This window comes from Phacochoerus africanus, chromosome 4 (assembly GCF_016906955.1).
Source record: "Phacochoerus africanus isolate WHEZ1 chromosome 4, ROS_Pafr_v1, whole genome shotgun sequence".
NCBI lineage: Eukaryota > Metazoa > Chordata > Mammalia > Artiodactyla > Suidae > Phacochoerus > Phacochoerus africanus.
In genome coordinates, this window is record NC_062547.1 from 81,627,999 (window position 1) to 81,645,162 (window position 17,164).

A 17,164-nucleotide genomic window follows, 5' to 3' on the forward strand; every position below is an offset into this window, starting at 1 on the left:
TGCAGGTGGGCCCTAAAAAGACAAAGGAAAAAAAAATCAGGGATAAAGTAGTCTTAGAGTCATTAACTTCCAGGAAAGTCTTCAGTTTTCATTAATTTGGGGATAAGAACAAAACAAAGTGATCCTGTTTTATGATTTATGTCAGGTTGAAAAATGCTCTTTCTTCCCCTCCTGACTGAGATGTAATGCGCCTTCCTTTTTTTTTTTTTTAATTAATTTTTTCCGCTGTACAGCATGGGGATGCCTTCCTTTTGATGGAGGAGGGCAAGAGTCAGCTTTGCTTTCACAGAGGGTAAAAATTATATAGTATATTTTAGAAGTTCAAAATTTACAAAGTAACACTTTGAACAAAAACAACACAACAACAAAATCACAGGGCAATGTAATTGTGCTATTTATAAACTAATCACAGAATTTAGAAAAGATTCTAATTAACAGTGCACTCAAACAAGGGTCTGGTGATGGCACTCAAGTTTAAAGGTGCATGAGGAAAGCCTCTCAGTTTTGCCAGTGGGCTTGGCCAATGGTCAAACACTGAAATCTAAAAGTCAAATCCAAACCCCACTCCCTACAGCCCTCTTGAGATGTGCCTTGACCACAAGATTTGGACGTAGGGTAGAAATGTGGACAGATTTATTAACTTCCTTTACTTCCTCAACTTTGTTGGTTTGTCATATTTGTAAATCCTTTAGGAAAAAATTCTTCCTTCAGGATGTGACATTTGAGTTGGCACCTCTCCAAGTGTCACTTTCCTAGTGTAAAAGGAAAATGATATTACGACCACGTTACCTAGGGGAGTCAGGTTCGGTTTGCTCCCCCTTTGGGTTCCGCTACTGGTAAACACTGCCTAACTCAGCTGTTCCTGGAAGAGGGTCTCTGCTCACTTCACATCTTTTCAAAGTGTCTTTGAATCTCTCTGAGCCTTAATTTCCCCTCTGTGAAAGGGGTTTGGTCGTGTCACTCCATCTGCCTTCAGTCTGAAACAGACCCGGGCATAGAGGGCTGGTAAAGGGTGCTTTTACTTTGGGAGCTGCTGGGTTCCACACACAGAGCGGAGGCTCCACCATCCAGGCGTGCAGCTAAGGCACGGGGCTTTCCCGATTGTGGACTACAACTCCCAGCGTTCCTCGAGCCTCACCCCCAACCCCGGCCAAGTATCGCGTGAAATGACGCGACCTCCGGAGGCTTTATCAGGCTGCGGGCTGGTTCCGCAGCCTGAGTTCACTCCCTGCTCAGTGCCTGGGGCCTTTGGTGTCGCCACGGGCACAGTGCCATTCACACCATGGCTTGCGTCTCGACTGCCCCACTTCCTCTCGAGAAACGTGGGTCCTTGGAACATCTTTAGTGTCGGAGCTCGGGCCGCAGGCAGCTCCGCGGCGGCGGCAGAACAGGTAACCAGATGAGCCGGGCCTGGGGCTCTGTCTTGCAGGTACGGAGGGGCGTGCCCTGGTCCCTCCACCGAGGTCCGGGTCTTGGGCCTCGCGGCCCCTCTTCCTTCTCCCCTTACCGGGGTTCAGATCTTGGCCGGATCACTGCGTGCCTCTCTCGCCCCGCCTTTTGTGGTCCCCTGTGGGTTTCGCTCTGATACCCAGGCAGCCCCGGCACTTGGCCTAGCCCCGACTTCACTGGGCCAGCCTAGTCCTGGACCCTCGCTCCTCGCCTTCACGTCTGAAGCCTCCTACTTGCCCTGCCCTGGGGAACCTTCGGCGTGGGCCAGGCCCCGACTAATCTGTTTAGTCTTTCTTAGCCTCGCCGGGTGAAGAGGCGGTTGACTCAGCCCAGGCCTTTCACATCCTGGTGTCATTGTCCTGTATCTTGTGAAGGGGAAGGAGGGGGGAGATTGGCACCGCGAAATGGAAAGGGAGGTTCGGGGTCGGAATGTTGCCCGAACCCGGAGGGTGGCCAGACTTTGGTTTCTACGATGCCCTTTGATGAAGAACTAACGGATTTTCTGACTGGAGCTCCGTCAGGATAGACGGGGCAGTGTAGCAAGTTGAAAAGCAAGTAAGTTGGCTTTCCTAGGGCTTTGTTTGAATTCCCCTGTAAAATGGGAGTAAAATACCTGTCTTATAGATGGGCCACTTATCTGTAACCTTGGACAAATCACTTCTGCTTTTTTAGTTTACTTCTCTTTAAATTGGGGATAAACAATGCTTGCTTTGCAGGGTCATTGCAAGGGTTAAATCACAAGATAAATGTATAAACTCCTCATTTAAATATCAGTCATCGTTTCAGCAAAGAATGAATTTACCCACTGTGGTACCTAGCCCCTTTCTGTGGGTCAGGTTATTTTGACCCTGAGCCTAACTTTAAAAACAAAATGAGGGAGTTCCCGTTTTGGCTCAGCAGAAATGAACCTGACTAGTACCCATGAAGATGTGGATTCAGTCCCTCGCTCAGTGGGTTAAGGATCTGGCGTTGCCACAAGCTGCGGTGTAGGTTGCAGACTGGGCTCAGATCTGGTGTTCCTGTGGCTGTGGCATAGGCCGGCAGCTGCAGCTCGAATTCGACCTCTAGCCTGGGAACCTCCATATGCTGCACCTGTGGTGCTAAAAAGCAAAAAACAAAACCACCACAATGAGGAGTTCCTGCCGTGACACAGTGGGTTAAGGATCCAATGTCTCTGTGGCATCATGGATTAGACCCCCAGCTAGGCACAGCGGGTTAAGGATTAGCCTTGCCACAGCTGTGGTGTGGGTCACAGCTGTGGCTCAGATTTGATCCCTGGCCCTGGGAACTTCCATATGGTTTGGGTGTGGCTGAGAAAAAGTGAGTGTAATACCTCTCCCTGGGTTGTTATGGGAAATACATGAAAGTACAGGAAGCTGTTTGACAGAGTCTGAAGGGCTGTGCCAATGCTGGTTGTTGTTGTTCTCAGGACCTCTGGAATGGATGGACTCTTCCCGAGCAGCTTGGCTAATTTGCAGCAGCTGGACAATGTTCCTCTTTAATATCTGTCTGTCAGCATAACCATCACATCGTTTCACTTTGGTAAGGTGACCTTTTTACTGTGTATAGTGTCTTTGTCTTATCACAGGTATTAAGATCAGTCACAGGTGTGGTAAGACCTTTGACTTTTTTCTTTTTTCCCCTCCCTTGGCATGTTTGTCACCCTCACTCCTTTATGTGTGTTTCAGCCTTGTAAACAAACCATAAAACTCTGTGACTTTTTTCTTTTTTCCCCTCCCTTGGCATGTTTGTCACCCTCACTCCTTTATGTGTTTCAGCCTTGTAAACAAACCATAAAACTCTGTGTGCCTGTCAGAAGAACAGCATTGGAGCTATTCTTTGGTGTTCGCTGTAAGAAAATGCCCTTTATTTTTATTAGGTGGCAGGGACTCACAACTCCGAATTCTGTATAGAAAAGCACCTGGATCCCAGTCTTACAATGGCTTCAAGACAACCAGAAGTGCCTGGTAAACTTAATTCTTTTTTGGTAAAGTTATGTTTTGCCCTTAACGTTTTAAGCTAGGTAGAAACCACTTTTTGCGAACCATATATTAATATGACACCAGCAGAGTATTTAGACTTTAACAGATTGGCATCATTTAAACATCATCTTATTAACCACCCAGCCAGGGTGTGAACCCAAAACCTAACTTGAAAGAACAGTCATTTCATTTAAGGGTGTGACAGATTTGTCACTTTCCTATGTATCAAATAAATAGTCAGAATAAGTTGTGTAGTTCTTGTACCAAAAGGATTAAACTCCCCCCCCGCCTTTTTTTTTTTTTTGTGAGGAGCCGGTAGGACGGCAGGAGGAATGAAAGTCTGGGGAAAAGTTTCCAGGCAAATTGAATTTAGTCATGAAAATGCTCATTGCAGCATTTAGTGAGTCCTGGGTCTAGATAGGTGTTAATTTCTGGTTTAGGGAAATCCCTCCTTGGACTGTTAGTGGAAAGGGCCAGTGAGTTTTAAGATCTTTTTAAAAAGATTTAAACATTTAACATTTCAGTTTAAAAAATCAAATCATTCAAGTTTTGATTCTCAGTGAAGTATAGATGATAGTGTCCATCTCTCAGGGTTGCTGTGAAGATCAAACATAAAATTCATGAAAATGTGAGGTAAAAGTTAATGATGAATAGGGAAATACTGTCCAGAAAATTTTTTGGTCTCTAATTGTAGGACTGTATTTCCTAGTAAATACCAGCTGGCTTTATTATTGTTAGGAAGGCTATTGGGCTGGCTGTGGGGAGGAGTCCTTAACATATTTTTGAAATTGCTCCCAGTTGAGTGGAGTAACTGAGTCTCCCTCGTCTCCCAGTATGGGTCCGTCTCTAGTCTCTCACTTCATCACCTTGTATTTTGGTTTGTCTTTCATCATCGTCAGGATGACCACCAACTCCCTGTAAGCATCCTGGCCATGGGGTTGCTTGCATTACGTTAATGCTTGTAGAGTGGGGAGTGTGGGGGTATTGCATGTAGAGTGCGAACACTGGCTTTGAGGTCTGTCTTCCAGCCCCCACCTCACACTTGCTAGCTCGGTGTCACTTAAGAACCATGCCTATTTGCTGAGCTGGAAAATGGGAAGATTTTCTGTTTAATGGGGATTAGGAAAGATGAGAAATGTAAGTGCCTGGCAAGGAAGGATACTTGGTAATTATTATTCGCTTGTGTGTTTAAGTTGAGGTAATTCACATACCATCAAATCCAGCCATTTAAAGTGAACAGTTTAATGATGTTTAATATATTCACGAGGTTGTGCAGTCATCATCACTGTCTAATTCCAGAATATCACCCTCATCCCAAAAAGGAAACCTTGTCCCTTTAGTCAAGTCCCTCCTCATCCTTCCAGTGGCTCCTCCCTGTCCACCCCTGGCTCTTGGCAAGGACCAGTCCTCTATTTCAGTGGATTTGTTAGTATTTGTTATTAATGTAGTCATGTAGCTGCGTAGTCTCCTTGCTGTTTGTTTACACGGAGCTCTTTGCTGGTTTTGGATGTTATTACCACACAGGTTGATGTCTTGGAGGGTGTGATTGTGTAATTATAGCAACAGGAAAATGTCACACTGGAGGCAGGATCTGGACATTAGTTCTGCTATGAAAGGATCAGCAAACAAACAAAGTGAACTTTGCTTCCTTGGTCTGGCAGAGCTGAGAGTGCCCTGAGGTGGGGAACCTGCGTCACACTGGGGCATTCTGCCGGTCCATTCCGGTGGACAGGAATGGCAGGATCAGTTGGCAGTGCTTTGTGAGAATGAGTGTCAGCAGTTTGTGTGATGAAGATTGGTTCTGCTATTTAGTCATGTAGAACACTTGAAACTAGTGATGCCGCTGGACAGCATATTGTTTTACATATTTCTTGTCATAGTGCTCTTGTTTTCTTTGTCTTTTAAAAATTTTTAAATTATAGTTGATTTACTGTGTTGTACCAATTTCTGCTGTACAGGAAAGTGACTCAGTTATACATGTATATACACTTTTTTTGTACTTTTCCATCATAGTCTGTCCCAGGAGACTGGATATTGTTCTTTGTGCTCTGCAGTAGGACCTTGTTGTTTGTTCATTCTATTTTTTTTTTTTTTGGCTTTTAGGGCCACACCCGCAGCACATGGAGGTTCCCAGGCTAGGGGTTGAATTGGAGCTGTAGCTATGGCGTAGGTGGACATAGCTACAGTAATGCCAGATTGTAGTCGATGCACAAATGTAATAGTTGTGCATCGACTAACCCCAAATACCCGGTAAATCCCACTCCTTCCCCTCTCCCCCTTGGCAACCACAAGTCTGTTCTCTGTGTCTGTGGATCTGTTTCCGTTTTGTAGATAGGTTCATTTGTGCCATATTTTATTTATTTATTTATTTATTTATTTATTTATTTATTTATTTATTTATTTATTTTTGTCTTTTTGTTGTTGTTGTTGCTATTTCTTGGGCCGCTCCTGCGGCATATGGAGGTTCCCAGGCTAGGGGTTGAATCGGAGCTGTAGCCACCGGCCTACGCCAGAGCCACAGCAACGCGGGATCCGAGCTGTGTCTGCAACCTACACCACAGCTCACGGCAACGCTGGATCGTTAACCCACTGAGCAAGGGCAGGGACCAAACCCGCAACCTCATGGTTCCTAGTCGGATTCGTTAACCACTGTGCCACAACGGGAACTCCATTTGTGCCATATTTTAGATTCAACATATAAGTGACATCATATGTATTTGTCTTTCTCTTTCTGACTTATTTCGTGATAATCTCTAGTTACATCCATACTGCTGTGGATGGCATTATTTCATTCTTTTTTATGGCTAAGTAATATTTCATTGTATATATGTACTACATCTTCCTAATCCATTCATCTGTCAGTGGACATTTAGGTTGCTTCCATGTCTTGGCTATTGTGAATAGTGCTGCTATGAACATAGGGGTGCATGTATTTTTGAATTACAGTTTCGTTTAGATATATTCCCAGAAGTGGGATTGCTGGATCATATAGTAATTCTATTTTTAGTTTTATGAGGATCGGGCATAATGTTTTCCATAATGGTCATACCAATTTACATTCCTACCAACAGCGTAGGAGGGTTCCCCCTCTAGCATTTGTTATTTGTAGACTTTTGAATGATGGCCATTCTGACTGGTGTAGTTTCTTTGCATTTCTCTAGTAATTAGTGATGTTGAGCATCTTTTCATGGATAGTGCTTTTGTTTTTTGTTTTTTGGTTTTTTTTTGTCTTTTGCCGTTTGTTGGGCCGCTCCCGCGGCATATGGAGGTTCCCAGGCTAGGGGTCTAATTGGAGCTGTTGACACCAGCCTACGCCAGAGCCACAGCAACGTGGGATCTGAGCCGTCTGCAACCTACACCACAGCTCACGGCAACGCTGGATCGTTAACCCACTGAGCAAGGGCAGGGATCGAACCCACAACCTCACGGTTCCTAGTCGGATTCGTTAACCGCTGTGCCACAACGGGAACTCCAGCTTTTGTTTTCTTAAGTGAGGTAGGAAAGACAGGCTTTGCCACCTCTGGGCCTTCATTTCCTCATCTATAAAATGGGAACAAGACTTTATTTATATCCTCAGTCTTGCCTGAGACACGGAAACTTGGGATTGTCATGGGGGGTGACTTCTGTGGCCTAAAGAACACAAGCTCTGAAACTGGAGAAGTTTGGGTTTTGATTCCTTACTGAACTTTGAAGTTGTGTGATGTCACAGGTAAATTGAAATTGAACTTTGGTTTTCCTAATCCGTAAACATGGATTAGGGCTGCTGAGTGGGTTAAGGGGAGAATCCCAAGTGTCAGCCTGTTTACAGATTAATTTAAAGCTACTGGGATGTTCAGCTGCTGAGCCCACCCTGACAGGTGTCTCTGTTCCTAGCTCTTGAGCCTAGTGGGCCTCTAGGCAAGATGTCCCTGCCCATCGGGATGTACCGCCGGGCATTCAGCTATGATGATGCCCTCGAGGACCCTGCGCCCATGACTCCTCCTCCATCGGACATGGGCAGCATCCCCTGGAAGCCAGTGATTCCAGAGCGCAAGTATCAGCACCTCGCCAAGGTATTTGACCCTGTTGACTGCTGCTGGCAGGCCCGTCCCCTTCATTCTCCTCCCCCTGTTCCAGAAGCTGCCAGTGGCTCCTGGAACCCATCGAATCGGGCAGCCACCAATCCCTGTTTATGTTATGTTTTCCGTGGAGTTGGTGGGCTGGCCTTTTTAATTCAAAACTAGAGGGAGTTCCCGTCGTGGCGCAGTGGTTAAAGAAACTGACTAGGAACCATGAGGTTTCAGGTTCGATCCCTGGCCTTGCTCAGTGGGTTGACGATCCGGCGTTGCCGTGAACTGTGATGTAGGTTGCAGACGCGGCTCAGATCCCGCGTTGCTGTGGCTCTGGTGTAGGCCGGTGGCTACAGCTCCGATTCGACCCCTAGCCTGGGAACCTCCATATGCCACAGGAGCGGCCCAAGAAATGGCAAAAAGACAACAACAACAACAACAAAAAAAAACCAAAAAAAAAACTAGAATGGCCATGTTTTCTCCTACCTGAGACACCTCCCCCATCTCCTCTACCCACCCCCACCCCTGTCATTTCCACAGCATTAAATCCAAGCTCTTTTGTCTTGGCCTGGCTTTGCATGATCCAGGTGCCACTGCACCCCCCCCAACTGCCAGCCAAATCCCTTGTGACCCACACATGCAAGTTACCTAAGATTTCTTGGTGCTTACCAGGATTTTGGATGCCTCTGAGCCTTTGCTTCTCACTGCTCCAATCGCCTGGAATGTTCATGATCCCCATCCTGTCATCTTCCTCCATCCGCTTGACACATGGTCTCCCTTAAGTCTTAGCTCCAAAACATTTCTTCTGTGAAGGTGTTCCTCCATCCTCCCAAGGAGACTGACCCCTCCTTTTGAGGTCTCCAGTGTACTGTGGAGCCCTGTCGTAATTCCTGTGTTACTTTGTCACCCCCCATTAGCTTCCTGGGGGCAGGGGCCATGTCTGGGTTGTACTCACCTGTAGTATCTAGCAGAGGACATGGCATAAAGTAGATTCCAAAAAAATACTTGTGGAGTGACAAAACTTTGGCTCTTTCCTGTGATCTTCCTCATGCTGTTCCTCCTGCCTCAGATGCCCTTTCCCACTGCTGTCCTCTGCGGGAGCTGCCTCCTTCCTAAGGCCCTCCTGACACACAGGCAGGCACACACCTTATCTGCTCTCACAGCCCTGCGGTGCAGTTGGGTGTTTGTTGTGGGTGTGGCCCTGATGTCTGTGCTGGCTGATGGCGGGGACTGTGTCTGCCTTGTTTCTGACTCCCCAACCACCAAGAATGCCAGGATGGTGGTCCTGTTGCCTGAATAAGACAGGCCTGCCCAGTTCAGACGAATCCTTTTAGCCTGAAGCTAGAATTTTGCTGCATTTCAAGCCGTGTGACAGCTCAGGTCCTGACAGCAAGGACCAGGAAGCACTTGCCTATACAGTCCTCAGTGTGAGTCCCCCCCTACAGCGTGTGTGGCAGCAGTGAGCTTGGGCGCACGGCTTCATGCCTCAGCCACTACGTCTCTGCGAGAGAGGTGAAAACACTTGATGTTGTGGAGGTGGTGTGGGGATTCAGTGAAAGGGGACTGAGAGGCTCGGCACGTGTTGGGTGTGGAGGTGATGTGACTGCTGGCTCCCGGCTTACTCACTTGGTAGAGCTGCATTTGATCCTTCCTCTCTAATGAGTGTGCCCCCCCAACCTCCTTAAGCTCTCAGTACAGGGCGCTCCCTCCTATGGAAGCTGCCCCTACGGCCCTGGGGGAAGTTCACCGTGTCCGAAATCTGAGATCTGACCCAGTCAATTGTTGAGGTGGAAACATTTTGTGTAAAAAGTACTGGCAGTACTGGGAGAAAAGGGCCCCGGCAGCCTTGCTGTGCTGCCAAAGCAGCTGACTCTGGGGACCGGAGCAGAAAATATACAAGGTTCCAGATAGTGCTTGGAAGGGCGGCACGCCCTTTTCCTTTATGAAGGCTTCTGCTTGCAAAGAATGGGCTTCTGGAACAGCTGACAGTGTGGAACAACTGCTCTAAGGAGAGCCCAACCTGACTTATGACAGGCATTTTTTCGTATGGCCTAACCATCCTTCCAAGTGAGGAAGCAGAGGTTCAGGTGTCAGCTTAGTAGGCTGAGAAGTTTAAATCCTGTTCTGGATCAGGAATACAGCGTTGCAGTACTTCTGCTCCCCTCCTTTCTGACCATCTTTCTTCTCATTTCCTTGGGAGAAGCAGAATCCCATTCTCTGCTTCCACGTAGTCTGTGCCTGGTGTCAGGAGTTTAAAGAAGGCAGCATGTTCCAGCTCTCATGTTAAAGATGAGCTACGAAGACTTTTTGGTTTTTTTAAAAGACTGTTCCTTGAACCCTTGGAGCAACGGTCCTCAAAGTGTGGACCAAGCAGCATCAGCATCACTTGGGAATATTGTAGAAACAAAATTCTTGAGCCTCACCCCAGACCTACTGAATCGGCTCTGAGCTGGGGCCCAGCAGTCTGTTTAGCGCGCCCTCTGGTGGAGTCTGGTGCTCGGCAAAGTTTGAGAACCACTTAGTGAATGCAGTGATTGCTTAAGCAAGAGAGCGTTGCGGTGCTCAGTGCCTAGGGGAGGTGTTTCTTCTCATTCAAGGGCACAGTAATCTGGACTGTATATTCGACAGATGTAGTCTGGGAAGAGAGCAGAGCTCAGCTTCAAATCCTGGCTCTCCCACTTGTATAAACACAGGCTCTTCATATAATGTCTTATTGTTGTCACTGCAGATGATATAAACCTAATGGGGTGGGGATGACCAGCCCCCTTTCGTGTGTTTCCTTATGCATCACGTTATTCCCAAAGGAGTGAGTTGAGTCACGTGACTCCCTTGTCCTGCTCAATGCCTCCTTACCCCTCTTAAACAGGTGGAGGAAGGGGATGCCAGCGCCTCCTCCCCTGCTGTACCCCTGCCACCGGCCACTGACAGTGCAGACAAGGTCCCTGTGGTGAAGGCTAAAGCTACCCATGTCATCATGAGTTCTCTGATCACAAGTAAGCACTCTGCGCCTTGGAAATAGGGGGAAGTGGGAGTCGGGGAGGGTTTAGGCTTCCTGTAACCAGCCGCGGGGATCCCGCAACCCACCTGCCTTAGCCTGTCCTGACCAAGCCCCGCAGAGGTCAGTCTGGCTGCTGAGTCACCAGTATTGACTCTGTTTAGGTGGAAGGTTGGCCAGCAATTAAGCATCTCAGTTGATTTAGGTGCACACCTGCTGCTTTGTTGACACAGCCTTATTTTCCCACCTCTGTCAGTGTGGCCTTGGGCAAGTTATTTGACTGTGGAGGCTGTTTCTCCCTCTACAGGTGGGAGAGGCAGGCGGGGAGGGTTAGATGGCACCAGTGCCCCTGGGGCTGGGAGCTGCTGCTGTGACTCAAGCTCTGCTGGAGAAGGAGACAGCACGAGGAGCTCCACCTGCCCCATGGTTACTTTTTTTTTAATTGAAGGGCTCAAAGTTTTTCCTTTTCCTGGACCTTGAGGCAGATTTTGGGCCTCAGGTGTTTTTAATCTTAAGAACGTGTGATTTGTTGCTTTTGCTGCAGGGGTGTGGGTTGCTGGCACCGTGGGTTAAAGGATCTGCAGCTGGGATTCAGTCTCTGGCCCAGGAACTTGCGTATGCTGCAGGTGCAGCCAAAAAAAGAAAAAAATGTGTGATTTGTGTTCCTGATTAAGACTGGAAACAAGAGACCTTGAATTTTTTTTTTTTTTTAAAACCCTTATAACAAGTTAACTAGACTTGTTCTGAAAGGCCCTTCTAGTTGCTGTGGGAAGTGAGCAGTTGTTAGACAGCTCTGCTTGTCAGCCGCAGCACCTAGAGGTTCCTCTTAATTGGCTCCGTTTTGAAGTCGGAAGCCCTTGTTTATTTGCTCTGGGAGGGCATCAGTTTATCTTGGACATTTCCTACAGAACTCACCCTGGAGCCAGAAGTCCAAACTCTTTGGACTTTTCCTTATTCACACATAAATGCACTATTTGAATCAGCAACTACTGCTTGTATTTTAAAAGCTTGAGAAAGTGTTCTGGCAGTGTTAGGAAGCTTAATCATTGTTTTTTTTAGCACAATATAACTTCTTTATTGAAAATACACCAGAGTTCCCGTCGTGGTGCAACAGAAATGAATCTGACTGCTGCGAGGGCAGCCCTGAAAAGCAAAAAGAAAATAAATAAATAAAACAGTTTACCAACACCATAGAACATTTTAGCACATCACTATATACGGTGATTCAGATACCTTAGTCATTTCCATACATATGCATATTTTTATTTATTTTTATTATTATTTTTTTGTCTTTTCTAGGGCTGTACCCATGGCAGATGGAGGTTCCCAGGCTAGAGGTCTAATTGGAGCTGTAGCCGCCAGCCTATACCACAGCAACGCGGGATCCTTAACCCAATGAGCGAGGCCAGGGATGGAATATGCAACCTCATGGTTCCTAGTCAGATTCATTAACCACTAAGTCACGATGGGAATTCCCGCATATTTTTAAATAATTGTAGATATAATAGACAAGCCATTCTATTTTTTTTTTCAGTTAATACTGCCATGAACTTTTGATGTTCTACAGTCTTAAATTTAAAAAACTGAATTTAAAATTCTGGTATTACTGTACCGTATTCATTAAATCCTTTCCCGCTTTTAAATTTTCCAGGTGACCACCTGGCTAGACTGGAAAACATCTTTTTACACTGTGTGTGATTTTGTGTTTTTCCTTTGTTTCTGTTTCTGAAGGGAATAAAATAGCCCCTTAGAAGGAGAATGGCTAAGTCATAAAGGACATCTGGAGTCTGGACTTTTGGTCCACAGCTGCCACGTTCCTGTACATAGGGGTGTATTATGTAGTATGTGGGTACAGATCAAGCAGAAATCCTACCGTCAGTCATTCTAGGGTATAACTGACATCGATGACGAGATAATCGGGACAGACTGGACCTCACAGGGAGCTGAGCCTGTCTGCTGGGCCAGGTACCTGCCAGGCCAGGAACCGTGGTGGCCAGATTCACACACGGGAAATGTTGGCTCAGTAGACCATGGCTAGCCCGAGATATATTCTCCCTGGTTTGGATTAATTGGTACCTTGGTGCCATCTAGCCTAAATGTGGCCTGTTTCTCTTTGGGGAAGGTCTTAACGAGGGTGGTTAAATCTCTCAGGAAACTTGATATTTAGAGAACTTGCCTTGTTTCTGAATGTCAGCTGCCTTCTCCATGTTGCTTTTCTAAGTAAAATGTCCCAGGGCACAAACGAGAGGCAGGTGAGGAGTGTTGCCTTGGAGGTCATCCGGCTGCCCCTTCGGGTGTAACCTGCTCTTTAGCTTGGTGTGAGGGAAGGCTTCTCCTGCTTACAGAAGCTTTGTGTGAGCTTCAGAATTCCTGCTGAGGTGCCTGTCTCTTCCCCAGATGGCCGGGTTGGTTTCTTGCTCCCAGGGAGAACCGTGGATGTGTGTGTGTTGATCTCCCCTGGATTGTGATGGGAGAGGGGGATGGGCATGACTGTCATCTCCTCTGTTCCCAGAACAGACCCAAGAGAGCATTCAGCGTTTTGAGCAACAGGCAGGGCTGAGAGATGCTGGCTACACACCCCACAAGGGCCTTACCACCGAGGAGACCAACTACCTTCGAGTGGCAGAAGCGCTCCACGTAAGCTGGTTTTCTTAGGAACTTTCAAAAAACAAAACCCAGATTTGGGAGTCCTCTTGTGGGTGCAGTGGGTAAGGATCTGGCGTTGTCATTGCTTGTGGTGTGGGTTCAATCCCTGGCCCAGGAACTTCCACATGCTGTGGGTGTGGCCAAAAAACCTAAAAAGTCAAACCCCAGACTGGTAGCGCAGTGGGTTAAGGATCCAGCATTATCACTGCAGTGGCTGGGGTCACCGCTGTGGCACAGGTTTGATCCCTAGCTTGGGAATTTCTGCATGCCACGAGAGCGGCCCTCCTCCCAGAAACAAAACTGAAACCCCTAACCTTCATCATTCATAGCTTAAAGTGTGGCTCTGATTTGGAAGCTACCAGCCTAGCTAGTTGGGGGCTGTGGAGAGTGATGGAAAGAGACTTGGGCGAGGAATTTAGAACCGGTTTAGTCTCTCTTGTGGTCACGCTCTGGCTGAAAGCTCCAGGGCTCTTGGCCGCATGGTTTCTGCTCATCCGTCTGTGAAGCGTGCTGTTTCAGCTGGTTCTGTTGAGGAGGCTGAGATGCGGTTCTGAGCTTATGCGTGTGATACGGGGAGCACCTGATATACGGACAGCAGAGCCAGTGCAGGTCTCTGCACCACAGTGATCCACACTGGGGAAGGGGAGAGCAGGGTGTTGGGGGCGGGGGGCAGTTGCAACAGAGGTAGCCCTGGCTAGGAAGGAATATTATGCTCTATATTGAATTAAAAGCACATTGGAATGTTTTTGCTCAAATGAATAATTTTCAGTGAGGTTAATGATAACCAAATACTTGTATGAATAAAATAGTTTCACTTGACTTTCTTTCAGGGAGTATCACTTTATACTTAATAGTGCTTCGGTGTTTAGGAAATACTCACGGTCACTTCATCTTTGCATTAATTCTTTGATGGAGATACTCTTCTTGCTCATGTTTTATAAATGAAGAAACTGAGCTTCCGGGTTATGTATTTAACCAGTCAGAACCTGAACTCACGTCTCCTGAGGTGCTGTTTGCCCAGATTCCAGAGTTGTCTTGAGACTCTGGCTTCTGAGGGGGCTCGTAAGGAGGATCGTGTACACCATACATGGGAGGGGGGACAGTGGAGTGAATGGCCTGTGGGCAGGGGTACGAGCCATTGTGGACGCTTGCATTTTGTCATGAGCACCCCGGATGATTTCTACCCACTGAACTTAGAACCACTGCTGTGGGAGGTCAGAGTTGGGGTGGTTGCATTTTGTCATGAGCACCCCAGATGATTTCTACCCACTTCTACCCACTGAACTTAGAACCACTGCTGTGGGAGGTCAGGGTTGGGGTGGTGGCCAGCCTGAGGTCTCAGACAAGACAGATGCTTGCGGGGAGGAGCCCTGTCAGCCTTTGAGAACTTTCCAGGGCAAGTATCAGCCTGAATGCCAGTTGCACAACTTACCCTGTGTAAGGGTGGCATTGAATGTGGCCCATCCTCTGCATCTTGGCCACACGAGTAGAATGTGAGGATGGCTGGAATGCCAGCTAACCGAACTTGATATGTTGAGTGTTTGAGAACATTCGGATGTGGTTATTTGAAGTGTAGTCTGGGCTAAGCGCTGGCATTCTAGACACGAGCACAGAGTGTGTGGGAGCCCTGGCCTGGGAGCAGCGAGAAGTGGGCTTGTCGCCCCAGCTGGACTGCTGGTCTGCATGTCTTAGGTCTGTTTGCAGTGCTGCGGGGCCCAGCATGACTGGTTTGGGAGGGAAAGACTGCACACAGGGAGCATTTAGCTGGATGAGAGGGCCAGAGTCGGCCCTGAAGGACGGGGAGTGGCAGGGTTGCGCAGTAGGAGAGGCAGTGAGGAAGCTGCAGCTGGGGTGCCGGCCTGCTCGCTTACTGGCTGGTCCGTGTGCGAAAATCCAAAGCTCTGGTGTGGGCTTAGTAGAGAGATGGTTGAAATATGTTTGAGAATGAATTTTTAAAAAATGGAACATGGTGTAGTAGGACAAAAAGGAATGTCTGTCCTGTAATGCATAATTATTCCACCTGTTAATGTTTTTTGTTTTTTTTTTTTTGCATGAAGCTAGTGTAAACCAGATTGTTTATACCCAAACTTGCTGTTTTGTATTTGCTGATTTTTAAAAAGCCTCTCATCTTACCCATCTGAACAGAAACTAAAGCTGCAGAGTGGAGAGATAACAAGAGAGGAGAAGCAGCCGGCCTCCACCCAGTCCACCCCAAGCAGCAGCCCTCACTCTTCCCCAAAGCAGAAGTCCCGGTGAGTCCTTCCTGCCAAAGAAAAGCTAGCGCCCCATCCAACACCCGAGGACAGCCTGTAGCTTCCAAGAAGATATGTGATGAGCATATGTTTTATTCTTTCTCTTCCAGAGGCTGGTTCACTTCTGGTTCTTCCATAGCCTTACCTGGTCCCAATCTTAGCGCCATGGATTCTGGAAGCGGGGATAAAGACAGAAGCTCAGCAGATAAGTGGGGTCTCTTTGCACCAAGATCCCTCCAGAAGTCGGATTCAGGTAAGGCAGTGCTTTCCCACTAAAGAAGGCGGTGTGGCGGGCATTTCACCGTGTGTGCTGTGAGCTGCCTGCTGATTTTGCAGTCATTTGCTCTGTGGCTTCCTTCTGCAGGAAGTTTTGCCACTCAGGTGTACAGAGGAGCCCAGAAACCTTCTCCAATGGAACTGATTCGTGTGCAGGCCACCCGAATGGCTGAGGACCCAGCAACATTCCAGCCGCCCAAGATGGACATCCCAGTGATAGAAGGGAAGAAACAGCTGCCTCGGACCCACAATCTCAAACCCCGGGACTTGAATGTTCTCACGCCCACTGGCTTCTAGAGCCATCTGTTCCAGGGACTCTGGCTAGAGCGTGTTTTGCGCCCCGCTCCCTTTACCTTGGCTCTGACATAGGAAAGGTTTTGTTTTGTCTTTTTAAAAATCTCTCAAATGGAGGCTGGAGCTGGAGACATAATTGGTCTTTGAGAAACATTGTGCAAAGCTTGTCCTTGTGTGGAAGAAGCCATCTCGTATCGCTTTAGTGTAGACAAAATAATGTCAGCAGGTGTACGGGGACCTCGTTACTTATTTTTGGTATCCTTTATATACACAGAACAAATGATGTTTGTGTTGGTCCAAAACCAAGGCTTCTTGATTCCTTTGCCACACTCCATGTGAGCATGGACACATGGGGGCCTTCACTGACTAGGGTAGACGACTTTGGCCTTCCTGGCTGTGCTGGCACTGTGTGCTCCAGCCTTGCTAGTGAGGGGGACCCGAGATCTGTTGAGGTCTGAGTACACTTAAGAGGGAGACTTGGCAGGGATCCTCTTTTCTGAGCTGAAACTGGAGTCTGTGCTTTTAGGAAGATGCTGAGGATCACGTGGTTCTGTGGCCAGTACCTAGTGCAGTAGCTCTTAGGCCAGTGCTGTTGGAGGGATGCTTCTCTTTTATGTGTCACTGAACAAAACGCTAGTCCTATATCCTTTGTTGCACTTTAAGGTGAGATTAGTTTAACTCATTTGGTCGAAGACTTCCTAAGGGAGAAAATTCAGTCTACTGGTTTGGTAATAGATAGATGGGTATTAAACTTTCTGCAAACTATTGCCTTTGGAAGCAAACTGTTGCCTTTGGAATAGATAAGCAATGAGATCTTGCTGTGTAGCACTGGGATCTATATCTAGTCACCTATGATGGAACATGATAATGTGAGAAAAAAGAATGTATACATGTATGTGTAACTGGGTCACCTTGCCGTACAGTAGAAAATTGACAGAACACTGTAAACCAGCTGTAATGCAAAAAATAAAAATCATTATAAAAAAAACCATAAAAAAAAAAAACTTTCTTAAAGAAGGCAGCAACTGCAGTTGGAGGATAGTCTTGAGGTTCCCGTGAAACTAGCATTGCCCTATTTTGATTTTTATCGTTTAGGCCAAGGCCTGAACTTTTTTTTCTTTTTCCCTGGGAGGTGGAAGAATTAATCACTGCCCCCCCCTCCCCCGCAACACACCCCACCAAACGAGCCTCATACCTTTATAGACAAACATGTACCTTACT

General features: G+C 47.2%; 1 protein-coding gene across 4 annotated transcripts; it reads left to right on the forward strand.

Annotated features, from left to right (window-relative positions):
* Positions 1 to 1,172: 1,172 nt before the first annotated feature.
* KIAA1191 (KIAA1191 ortholog) lies at positions 1,173 to 16,778 on the forward strand. 4 transcript variants are annotated; one of them, XM_047778065.1, is made up of 9 exons: positions 1,173 to 1,429; positions 2,879 to 2,991; positions 3,329 to 3,416; positions 7,305 to 7,483; positions 10,347 to 10,473; positions 12,988 to 13,112; positions 15,267 to 15,373; positions 15,484 to 15,626; positions 15,738 to 16,778. In XM_047778065.1, exons 3-9 carry the CDS (start codon positions 3,389 to 3,391, stop codon positions 15,944 to 15,946), a joined length of 918 nt encoding a protein of 305 aa, XP_047634021.1. In that variant the 5' UTR covers positions 1,173 to 1,429; positions 2,879 to 2,991; positions 3,329 to 3,388; the 3' UTR covers positions 15,947 to 16,778. The 4 variants fall into 4 exon arrangements, with proteins under 4 accessions (XP_047634021.1, XP_047634020.1, XP_047634023.1 ...); XM_047778064.1 differs by having other exon boundaries at positions 1,173 to 1,391; XM_047778066.1 differs by lacking the exon at positions 1,173 to 1,429 and adding an exon at positions 1,467 to 2,004.
* Positions 16,779 to 17,164: the final 386 nt, after the last annotated feature.